Source organism: Myotis davidii, unplaced genomic scaffold, assembly GCF_000327345.1.
Source record: "Myotis davidii unplaced genomic scaffold, ASM32734v1 scaffold271, whole genome shotgun sequence".
NCBI classification, from domain to species: domain Eukaryota; kingdom Metazoa; phylum Chordata; class Mammalia; order Chiroptera; family Vespertilionidae; genus Myotis; species Myotis davidii.
The window spans coordinates 818875-831197 of record NW_006284839.1 but is presented as its reverse complement, the minus strand read 5'-3'; the positions used below and the strand labels follow the sequence as shown (position 1 = coordinate 831197).

The following is a 12323-nucleotide window of genomic DNA, read 5'->3' as shown; positions in this document are numbered from 1 at the left end:
AAGAGGTCTGGTGACATATCCCTGTCATAGTTTCCACCTAAAGAACCAAATTGAGAGTGAGAAAGGGCTGCATATTATATTAGGGTCAGTGTCTAGAGCACCTTTGGAGAAAAAAAAATTTTCAAGCTTCCTTGCCAGCATTCCACAAGTGAAGACTGGAATACAGCTTTTTATGTTGGCTAGTCTGGGGACCTAACAACCTCTTTCCCCTCTTTTTTTCCTTTATGAGAAAATGAAGGAAAAAAAGACAAGTTATATTTTAAGTTCTATATAATCTATGTGAATTAATAATAATTGTTTCTAATATAAACGTAATTCTAGAAATCATCATTTTTTGTTTGACAATTTACTATTTTCCAGATTTCATTTAAATAGTCCAGTTTTATTTTGTCTCCTTTTGGTGAAAACCACTGGGCTACTCATATGCACTAAGGGCTATTCCGGTGATCCTGGGGTCCAGAGGTCCTCGGAAGTAAAGTAGATATGAAATCTCAAGGTTTCCAATGCGCTTAGGATATTGGCAGAAGGTCTGAAGTATCCTTCCCCCTGCATGAGGTTCACGAGCATGTATAAGGTCTGGATTTGGGGATGCCCCTGTGAAGTATAATGAGGAAGCTTCTATTACTACATTTATGATGTTAACTAATACTGGTTTATTTACAGACTGAGACTAAAATTCACTGCTGTACCTCACCAATGAATAATATTCATGAAATGGAAATACAGCTGAAAGATGTAAGTTCCTTTTCCTTTTGTTAAGTTGTGGCTAAAAGGGGCTAACTCATTTATTCTTAAATTTCATGGAATTTGACAGCATTGATGCCATGAAAAATCTGTTGAGGTGGAGAACTGAGTGGTTCTCCATCTCTCTAGGTTACTACCTTTAAGTCTCTTTTCAGGTATTCAACAGGCCCAGTTCCTCTAATCATGGTCTTGTTTGGCTAGACAGTCCTAGAAATTACCCATCACTACCAAGTACCTCAGCAGCAAATACCCCTTCTCTACCTAAATCTAATTTGCCCAGCTATTTTGTTATTATAATGTAATTTAAAGTTTTCTTCTTTTTTTTTATCCATGCAAGATGTACTCTGGTTTGAAATTCTTCCATTAGAACCAGGATTAGCTTTCATAGTTTGAAAAGGAAAATACATTCTTTGTATACTCAGTACTTCTTTTCTTTAGAATTTGATACAAGGTTATTTTCAATATATGGTGAAGTCATATTATTTTAAGCTTATGTCTTAAATGGATTGGTAGGTTTCATTGGAAATTAAACAAATTGAGGACTACTACTAGTCACAGTGTATTTTTTTTTCAAGGTTTAAGATTAGATATACAAAGTATGAAATTCTTGGTTTAATTATTAGGCCACTAGGTAGGCATTTTGATTCTAGAAATATTACTGGTATGTCTACCCTGATATAAGTATGCTTTTAAGATTCCTGTTTTATTTCATCTAGCAAGTATACCTTGTAGTCTGTTTAATTTTCAAAAGAATAATTTAAATCTGTTGAGCGTCTGTATAGTGGGGTACTATAAGTACCCTTATCAAGGTAATTTACATAGAGGTAACTAAAATAAAGAAGAAACATAGTGTTTAACTATCAAAATAAGGGTTTTTTTGTCTCATATTATCCCCAGCATCTAGAACAGTTGAAAGAATGACTGAGTGGAATCTTGTGTGCATTTTACTAGTGTCTCCTTTAGCAAAATACTTGAAAATATATGCTATTTTCTTAAACTCATAAAAAATATATGCTACTTTTTTAGGCTTCTCAGCACTATCTGCTTTAAATGTGAACAAAAGTTATTATTTTTAATATTTATTGTTAAATAAATAAATAATAAAAATTTATTATTAAATAAATATTTAATATTTATTTATTTATATAATATGCGCCTGTTTTCCCCCATTGACCTGTCCCAGCACGCCCCCACCCCAGGCCTTCGCCACCCTATTGTCTGTGTCCATGGGTTACGCATATATGCATACAAGTTTATTGGTTGATCTCTTTCCTCCCGTCCACCCTCCCCTGCCAAAAGTTATTTTTAGATGATTCTTTTTATGAAATGAACTTTAAAATGTTACATGCTTATATTCAATCTTTTTGTTTTGTTCTATCTCCCCAGATTATTTAAGGATTACATTGTACTTCTCTGCTCTGTTTACTTAAAAAGGCTTTTAGACAAATGGAGTAAAATTTAACCCACCTCACCTTCAGATAGTGATCTAGACTGAGCAATGCTTCTCAGACTCCAATGTGCATATGAATCTGGGGGACTGCCATGAAATGCAGATTCTCATTATCTTGGTCTGGGGTAGAGCCTGAGATTCTGGATTTCCAACTAGCTCCAGTTGCTGCTCCTGCTGGTGGTTTGAGGGCCATCCTTTTGAGAACTATTCATTTACCTTTGATAAGCAAGAGGAGTTTAGCTCTGGTTGTCACTTTGGAATCTGCAGATCTTACAGAGCAGGAGGAAATTGTAGTTGGAGGATTTAGGGAGCAGGAGCAGGAGCAGGAATAGAGAAATCTCACTCCTCACAGTCAACACACACTCGACATTATTCAGCTTTTGAGAGAGCTCAGCAGTTCTAGTCCTGTACCCCTCCTCAAAGCTCCTCCAAAACTTCTGTGGAAGTTTGCCTACCTACTTTAAGATGAGCGTTTCTTATGCTAAAAGAAGCACTAAAAAACTATGTTTACCTTTCTTAAGGTCTAATTGTATCAAACCTCAGCTACCACAGAGGTCTAGCCAACATTTTGAAATAATTCCATGAAGTTCATGATGTGAACACTGTCTGATGATGTCAGCAACCTTCACACTAAATCAAACCAAAGAGCTAAAAGGCAGTTTCCATAGGCAGTTCTTTCTCTTTTTTTAAAAAATTTTGTTTTGCTCTTCATTTTTTTAAAATCTCATTTTAAAATATAGACTTTAGAGAAGATAAATAATTATTTTTAATTTTTTTATTGGGAAAAATTCAAATTCACAGCCAAGTGACAGGTATGAAAATGGTACATAAAACACCCATTAACCCTTTACCAATTCTATCATTGTTAATATCTTATCCCATTTTGCGCTCTCTTTCAGTCCCCCCAGTAAATATATCCAGACTTTTTTGGATATGCAGCTTAACTGCCTGTATCTTTAAAGAATAGAAATTCTTACCTGAAAGATGCCCTGATATATAATCAAAAACTTCCAGTGTGTGTGTCAGGACTTAACCCATCTCACCCCTCTAGAGTGAGATGCCAGCTTGTGGAGGAAGGGAGCCCCTCCTTTTACAGTTCACCTGTGACAAAGGTAGGGTGACTCAAAAAGATCTGAGCACTTTGGAAAACATATTCTAATGTGTGTTTTACTTCAGTGAGGTTATACTATGCGACTTTTTTTTCAAGAACTCTGTGCCATCTCCTCTGGCAGCCCTGAAGGATAGGAAGTTATTCATCCTGGCTGCTACTTCAACCACTGATAACAACAAATTACAACAGGTCTGGGATGAACTGTGACACAAGGGGCACAGATTAAGAACTTGTGAGATTATAGAAATAGTTATGACAGCTTTATTACAAAGGGTTTGTGGATATAAGAAACATCCGAACTTGTAGAGAATTTTTGTATGAATTTATGTGAGCAAAACCGTCATGCCAGGAAGCCAGATCTCAAATCTTCCGTTGGCCAGAGACAGTTTTGCAATTATTTTTATACATTTGGAACTAAGGAGGGAATTACTCTGTGAGTCATAAGAATTTTTATGTGCTGGAAAAGACTACATCACTTGGGTTCCCTTTCCATTTTAAGATTTTGCTTTTTAATTTTATTATTACTATGCTTATCACTGATTTTTGTATCTTTTCACATTGAGGCTCTAGAGAAAAATCAGCAATGGCTTGTGTATGATCAGCAGCGAGAGGTCTACGTAAAAGGACTTTTAGCAAAGATCTATGAGTTGGAACAGAAATCGGAAACAGCTGCTCATTCACTCCCACAGCAGATAAAAAGGACTGAATCAGAAGGTACTGGTATAATATGTTCTTTTGGAATAGGCCTGCCAGCATTTTCTCAAAGGAGAGATTCCTCAAATTTAGATTTTTATGGATACATGTTAGAAAGTAAAATAAAGAGCAAGTCTTATTAAAATGGTGTTCTGAAGAAATACCATTTTGGCCATTCTGTCCTATTTTCCATTGTTTTCTGATAAAAGGGCATAAGACACAGGGCAAAGGGGAAACCTGGCAGCTCTAAGGCACACTGTATTTTCTCCACTATGCATGTCCTCCTCTCCTTTAAAGCCCTTCTCCAACCTCATTCCTCCCAAAGCCGGCCTTGTCACCAATTACCATATCAATCCCAGGAGAAAATACATTTTGGCAGGTGATACTACAATCATTTGAGTCTCACCATAGAATTGAGATGAAGTTTCTTATGAATGATGCTTTTTGCCATGTGCTTTACAATTTCCCTAACATTGCTTTCAGTTGAGTTTCACAAGAACCCTAAGAGGTGGTGCAGAAAGGTCATTACTCATTTTACAGGTGACAAGCTAGGGACAGAAGAGAAACCCCATGCAAAGCACAGCCAAGGCTCGTAATCTTGGAGCTCCATATTTGAAATTTTTTAAAATGAAGCTAATGCTAAAAAGAGAATATAAAAGGAATGTCTTGAGATAATTTAAAGCTGTTTATCCCTAAGGGGACAAAATTACTACACATGAAAGTAGGATTTTAGTTATTGGCTAAGTCTAATTTTTTTCTTTGGTAATATAGGTAGGGGTGTGTGTGTGTGTGTGTGTGTGTGTGTGTGTGTGTTATCAAAGTAATAATGGTTTGCTAAAATAATGTAATAGTTCAGGAGGGTACTGCTCCACCTTTCCCATCTCATCCTGTCTCTGTTTCCCCCTATCAGGGCAGCTACTGTTAACATTTCTGATTTTTAATTTGGGTGATTATCTCACCTATAAATAATTAGCTTATATCTCTATTTGTTGATTTATCTTCTTTAGACATTAGTGACTTTTCCTCTCCATAGAATAGTTATATTACTATTTTTTAGTTCTTCTAGTTATTAGTGTTGTCATTTCAAATAACATACCTGAACTTCTATTTTTGTCCTATCAAATATCAGCCCTATCTCTTGACTCCTCATCTTGTAAGGTAAGGAAATAATGTGATCTTGTTTATAGGAACGGGTTTATCTTTATATTTTCAGGAATATTACATATTTTATAAAGTGAGTTATGCCCTGCTTTGTTTGTCATAGGTTATCTTCAAGAAGAAAAGCAAAAGCATGACTACCATCTCTTGGCAAAAGCAAAAAAAGATCTTGAGGCTGAACGACAAACCATAACTCAGTTGAATTTAGAACTTCATGAATTTCAAAGAAAATATGAAGAAACCCAAAAAGAAGTTCATGACTTAAATAAACTGTTGTGTTCACAAAGAAAGGCAGATATACAACATCTGGAAGATGATAGGCATAAAACAGAAAAAATACAAAGGCTCGAGGAAGAGAATGATATTATGAGGAGAAAACTTGAAGAAGAGAAGAAGCGATCTGAAGAGCTCTTATCTCAGGTGAGCCTAACCAATAAGGTTGTCCATGATTCATAATTCAAGTTTCTCGTACTTACTAAGTGCAGGGACTATTTTAGCCACTAGGGAACCAGGAAGGAACAAAAGTTCCTGTTCCCTTTGTGGGTATTCATATTTATAATTGAAATAGACCATAAACAAATGAAAGAAAACAGGGGAATATGCCAAAGAGAAATTGGGGGCCAGTGGAGGCCTCACAGAGGAGATAGTATTTGGACAAAGACCTGATGTCAAGAAGGAACCAGCATGGTGAGTGGCTATGGGAGTTCTCTGCAGCCAGAGGAACTCGTACACTTCAAAGGCTCTGAGAAAGGAGGCGGCGAGTATGGTGAGAAGCCAGAAGATGTCAAGAGGGGAATCAGGCTGATCCCTAGGCCTTGACCATGATACCGTGCTCAGGTTAATTCACATGCACGTTCCGTGTTCTCATTCTCTAGCTTTATGCCAGGATGTTGAAGGTGCTGAGTTTGGATTAGAATTGAATGCTACTTTGACAGAAACTCATTAAGCGAAATGTTGCTTAGCAAAGCACAGAATAATGGAAAGAACAGTATTTGGAGTTTATACCTGGTCTCTAGGATGTGTGTGGCCTTAGGCAAATCATCTAGCATCTCTGACTTGCAGGTTAACCACATGTCAGATTAATACTTCTTGTATCATAGGGCTTTTGTGAGGGTCAATTGAGAGAATGTAAAAGAGTTTTGCTAGTGATTTCTACTATTAGAATAGTAACTTTAAAAATCCTCCAAAAGCTGACGGGGAGTGGATCATTTGTAACATTTGCCATCTTAGTCTTCACCATGCTTACTTCTGCCTACCAAGCAGTGTTATTTGTGAAAGATTACACATAAATGATTGAGAATTTTGCTCCAACTATGTGGCCAAGGAGATGAGGTACTGACCGCTATTATCCTATTCAGAAATATTAGTAGATAGGATGTCAGAACTTCCTGGAAAGTGGGTGTGGCCACTGCAGAGTTCTGTGCCTCAGGGTCACACTGCTCAGCTGCTGGCATGAATAGCCATCAAACAGCCAGCTGGAGTGACTCACTCAGCTGAGCAGGTGTGTTCTGGTTAGAGCTGTGAGACTAGTGAGGGATCCAGGCCATGCATCCAGGCCAAGCCACAAAAAGGTTGGCTGTGGCAACACTGTCTGTCTTTACACCCTGCAGATCCAGTTTCTTTACACGTCTCTGCTAAAGCACCAAGAGGAACAAACGAGGGTAGCTCTGTTGGAACAACAGGTACTCGCTGGGGTTGTTTCTAAATTCATTTTAACCCATTAGAAAATGGAAGTTTTCTCATCTTTACACTATTTTGTGAAGGACCATTTGAAAGCCTGTTGTCAGGCTCTGAAGTGAGGCTGGCAATTTTCTTGACAGGTAGATGTTCACCTTGGCAAATTTTATTCTTCTCCAAATGGCTTCTGTAGTTTCTACTGTGGCCTAATGGAATCTCCCGAATGGGGCTACCTTATGACTTCAAGCAGAACTCAAAGAGACACCATTTATTCTCAGAATGTAGACCAAAGGTTTTTAATACATTCCAAACCTGGAGCAGCCATCTCTCCCTTCTCCCCCTTCCACATAAAAAATGTGGTGGTGGGAGATACCTATGCCTCAGGCATTGGCTCTGCTCCTTAGATCAACCAAGTCCTCCACCATAAACTTCTTTTTTAAAAAAATTAATTTTGTTTTATTATTGAATTTATTGGAATGACATCGGTTAATCATACCATACAGATTTCAAGGATACGACTCAATGAAACATCATTTGCACACTGCATCATGCACTCACCATCCAAAGTCAAGTCTTTTACCATCTCCATTTATCCCCCCACACACACCCTCCTCCACCTCCTCCCACCTCTGTTTCCTTCTGGCTATCACTACACAGTTGTCTGTGTCTATATGTCATATATATTTTTTTCCTCCTTAATCGCTTCACCTTTTTTCATCCAGCCTCCTAACCCCCCTCCCCTCTAAGAGCTGTCAGTCTGTTCTATGTATCCATGCTTCTGTTTCTATTTTGTTTATTAAATTATTTTGTTGATTAGATTCCACATCTCACTGTGCTCAGTTGAATTCCTGCTCTGATAGTATAACAAATGTTTGCTTCTTATGCTAATTAAAAAGTGCAAGTATCCAGTCAAGAACTATACAGTTTATACCAGCTGTAACTATCTTGTTTTGGGCATTTCTCCAGATTCAGGTATGTACTTTAGACTTCGAAAATGAAAAACTTGACCGTCAAAATGTGCAGCATCAATTGCATGTAATTCTTAAAGAGCTTCGAAAAGCAAGAAGTCAAATAATTCAACTGGAATCCTTGGTGAGTCTGGAATGGTTCAACTTAAAATGTATTTTCTTCTTTTTCTTTCTGCTATCTTTCCATTTACTAGTATATACCAACCAGTTCCCAAACTAGGAGGCTACTGCTTAAAGAACAGCTGTTTCTCAAATCAGCAGGCAGAGCCCCTGCCTCATTTAAAGCAAGTGACCTTGGAGCATCAGTGCAGAGCACTAGAAAGAGGGACACTATGTGCCTCTTGGTAATCATTACATTACTGGTGCCTAGGACCATCCCCCACTCACCCTGGGTTGTCACTCTGGAGGCACTAAAAATACCCGACCTGGGAGAAGGAAAAGAGCAAAGGAGGGGATTTTGTTTTTCTATTTAAAAAGAAAGAAAAGAGAAGGGAAGGGGAGGGAAGGGAAAAGAAAAAGAAAGAAATGCTGTTTTCAGGGATAATGGACTATTACTGTTAAAATACTGTTTTAAGTATATTGAATTAAGCACATTTTGTGGGTTACCCTGACCACCTAATCTTTTACTTTTTTATTGACTTTATTGGGGTAACATTGGTTAGTAAAATGATTTAGGTTTCAGGTGTACAATTCTGTATTGCATCATCTGTATATTGTATTGTGTCTTCACCACTCCAAGTAAATCTCCTTCAATCACTGTTTATGCCCCTTTCCCTCTTCAACCTCCCTCCGCCCCCTTTTCCCTCTGGTAATCACCATACTGTTTTGGGAACACACAATCATTTAAAAGAAAAACCTTTTAAATAACATTGGTTCTAAGAGGAAATGGTTTTTTACTTACCTATTTTCATTTTACTAATAGGGTTTTAGACCAGACCTGTTGGTGTCTGTGTTTATGTGTGTGTCCCATAGCACATATTTTATATGTGTGTGTAGTACTGCTGAGTATTTCAGATGGAGAAATGTTACAAATAGAATTCCTCACTTTTCAAGAGAGAAAAAAGCAAATGTTTTTTTAAAAAATATTTGTAACTTCTTTACGAATAAAAGAAAATATATTTTTGGTTCTATCCTTCAGTATGTTACTTATTTTGACCATTTATAATATTTGAAATTTATCCTTCATTTCTGTTAATGACTTTCTTAAAATATAGGAAACCAGAGGGTATACAAAAGAATCCATTATTTTCCTGTACTTTCTTTGTATTCCTACTGTCTGTCATGATAAACTGCTGTAAAATTCTCATTTTTAAGCTTTACTGACTATCCTAAGTTCCTCAGAAAACATGGAAAAGGAAAGTCTCAAAGGTATTATACAATTAGTCATTTCTGTGTATAACTTGTTTGATCTGCATTCTGTGCTGCTCCTAATTCCATGTACTTCTTTATTGCTGAAGCGCTCCTCTTACATAAGACTAGCAAATTTTGTCAGCCTTACACACAGGCCTACCTTTACATTCGGCTCTAAGCATTTTTTAAAAAACTGTCCATATAAACACCTAGCGCCAGTACTTCCTGGGCAATCTGGGTAATTTACAACCACCCGGGTAATTTGGGTAATTTATATGTTAGCACCACAATACTGATGAGCAGAGAGTCCAAAGACAATCTGTCTGCAGGGCTGAAGCAGTTGGATCTGTGGAGCGGCTACAACTTATGTACAAATGGTGTTCACTTGACATTTATTTTTCAGAGGCAGCTTCCTGAACTTGCCTTCACAGAGCCATTAGTCACTTTCCAAGGAGAGACCGAAAACAGAGTAAAAGTTGCCTCACCAAAAAGTCCCACAGCTGCACTGAACGAGAGCCTGGTGGAATGTCCCAAGTGCAATATCCAGTATCCAGTCACCGAACATCGAGATCTGCTTGTCCATGTTGAATACTGTTCACAGTAGCAAGAGTTCTTTATTTTTTATCAAGAGATTCAATACTGTACCTTATGTTAGTGAAGGAAAATTTTGAATTCTTTATTTCATCTGCCTGTCTACCCTCGAGACTCTGGCATAAAGTGGTTTACTGTATTTTTTGGGCTGCTTTGCATTTTCCTTGGCACTGATACCTACCTGAGATGGTTCATATTAGGCCTTAGTGTATGCCGAAATGGCTAACATTTTGCACTGTTAAAATACTTGATGAAGAAAAGATAGTTCAGGTAATTATTTGTGAATTAAATCTATACACAGGCAAGCAAATATTTTGTGTTTGTGGGTTTTTAAAAATCGAAGATAATTAACCAAGTATCTTACTGTCTTATTTAGCACTTTTATCTAAGCACTTGATATGTATAAATATACCTACAATTGAGTCCATTGTTAAAAGATGGTGATACATTCTCTTTTTTCCCCTTGCTATTATAGAATGGTTATTAGACAGGTTGGGAATGTTCTTGGTCCTATTGCTGTTTACTGTTGAAACTGTAAACCTACCTATGTTCTAAGCACAAAGCAGATTCTGCTTAAGGAATACTTCTAAGTAGCTACACACACACACAGTATTTTCTGTCATATTAACTGGGTCTAACTTTATGGGTTTTTTGTTTGTTTTTTAATTATGTTTTATTGATTTTTAGAGAGAGAAGAGAAGGGAGATAGAGAGAAACATTGATGGGAGAGAAACATCAATTAACTGCCTCCTGCATGGCCCCCACCAGCGATCGAGCCCGCAACCTGGGCATGCGCCCTGACTGGGAATCGAACTGGTGACCTCTTGGTGCATGGGTCAATGCTCAACCACTGAGCCATAGTGGCAGGGCAGCTATAACTAAGTTGAATTTCATTAGCACATGTTGGTCAGCTAAAATTGTTAAAACAAATTTTAACAAAACCATCTAGCCCTCACATTTTAATTTGCAGGTATTTTATTTATTTTTGGCACTCTTAAAGCTGGCAATGTATTTGCTTATCTGGATATATATTTTTATACTTGTTTATGTAAACCAAAAAATTTTTTATTTGGGTTTTCCAATATGCTTAACACTGGGCCACTGTTAGTAATATAAATGAGAAAAAAATAAAATTATTTAATAAGTTTTTATATGTCTAGCATGTATGTATATAAATATTCTAAGATTTCGACCCTGAGAGGAGTACCAGAGAGATTACAGATTAACATACAGTGTAAAGTAAGGTGAGGATACAATGGAACCAAAACCTACATTAAGCTCAGAAAAGTTAAGCAAAATCCCCACAATCATTTAAAAAAAAAAAAAAGACATTCTTGGATCTCAAACTCCAAGTCAACTTCAACATCTATCTTCTTTGCACCATGCCAGAAGCCTTTATGAATTCTCCAAACGCAGTATATACTTAAGCAATACCATAACTGGAGTCTGAGTTAGAAAAATGACAGAACACACTACCTGGTCTCCATCCCTCTTATCTGAATAGTTCTGTCTTTTCAAATCCCTCCACCTGGTTCCATGGACCCCTGCTATGGGGGTCCTCTGACATCTTAAGTTTCAGCTCCAAACATTTATTAAATGCCAACTATGTATAGAAGGCTGTGGGCTAGGTATTAGTGACACAGTGATAATAAAACACAATCTACTAGAAGAGACCAAAATCTAAAGAGTATACTACACTATAGGAAGTGCTATAATGAATTTATATGTAGGATAGAGCAGTTTATTTAAACCTTGCCTCATTCTAATATTGATTGAAAGTCTGACTCTTCAAAGATAAAACTCTTCTACTAAGATAAAATAAAAAAGAAGTACGAAAAAGCAAGAGGAAAACAAGACTAAGAAGTGAAATGAGGCCACTCATAAGAATAGCTCCAAGGCAGGCCATGGAGTGCTTCTGACGGGTGAGCCCTGACCTTGGTGCTGAGCTTTGTAGCTATTAGCACAGAGAAACAGTCCTGTACACCATTCACAAGACTTAAAAATACAGCTGGTCTTCAGGAGAAACGCCCCTACTATGATCCTGGCACAGAGACTCCTAGTGTGCCTTCATAAAGAAACCATGTAACGTGAAGGTCCAGAGCCTCAACAATAATCTGATAAACAGCAGAGTTCCACTCTGGTTTCTTAATGTTCTTACGCGTAGGTGAAAACATCGTGTATGGAATCATGTCCATCATCCTCAAGTGCAGGCAATTTCATACTCTCCCAATAGGAAGCTCTCTGCTGTTGCCCCAGGGCAACTGTTAGGGATAGGCGCCAACTCAAAAGCCTGACAGCCAGCCAGCCAGCCAGCTGGACTGTGGAGACTGGAAAATGCACGCCTTCACCCAAAGAGGGCGCAGCTGCTCAGCTCCAGCTGACATTCCATGCCGATGAGTCCAATGTGACTAAACTTTCAGATTTTCCAAGAGAAATCTAGAAGTTCTAAATGTGAAGTCTCCAAACTTCTCTAAATATTGGGGAAAATTACTACTATGTGAGCCAAACATTTCCAGTTTGTAACCTCTGTTTAAAGCATCTGATTGGGGCAAAAAGAGTGGCTAGTTCCGCTGAGATAGGC

General features: G+C 37.6%; 1 protein-coding gene across 2 annotated transcripts in view; it reads left to right on the top strand.

The window, feature by feature from the left end:
- CEP55 (centrosomal protein 55kDa) overlaps positions 1-10448 on the top strand; it is a 15382-nt gene extending 4934 nt beyond the window's left edge. For both annotated transcript variants that reach the window (XM_015557992.1, XM_006755089.2), the window contains 6 exons: positions 664-735; positions 3869-4019; positions 5263-5576; positions 6767-6838; positions 7800-7925; positions 9555-10448. In XM_015557992.1, coding sequence (XP_015413478.1) covers positions 664-735; positions 3869-4019; positions 5263-5576; positions 6767-6838; positions 7800-7925; positions 9555-9755 — 936 coding nt within the window. In that variant the 3' untranslated portion in view covers positions 9756-10448. The remainder of the gene's footprint in view (positions 1-663; positions 736-3868; positions 4020-5262; positions 5577-6766; positions 6839-7799; positions 7926-9554) is intronic.
- The last annotated feature ends 1875 nt before the right edge of the window (positions 10449-12323 follow it).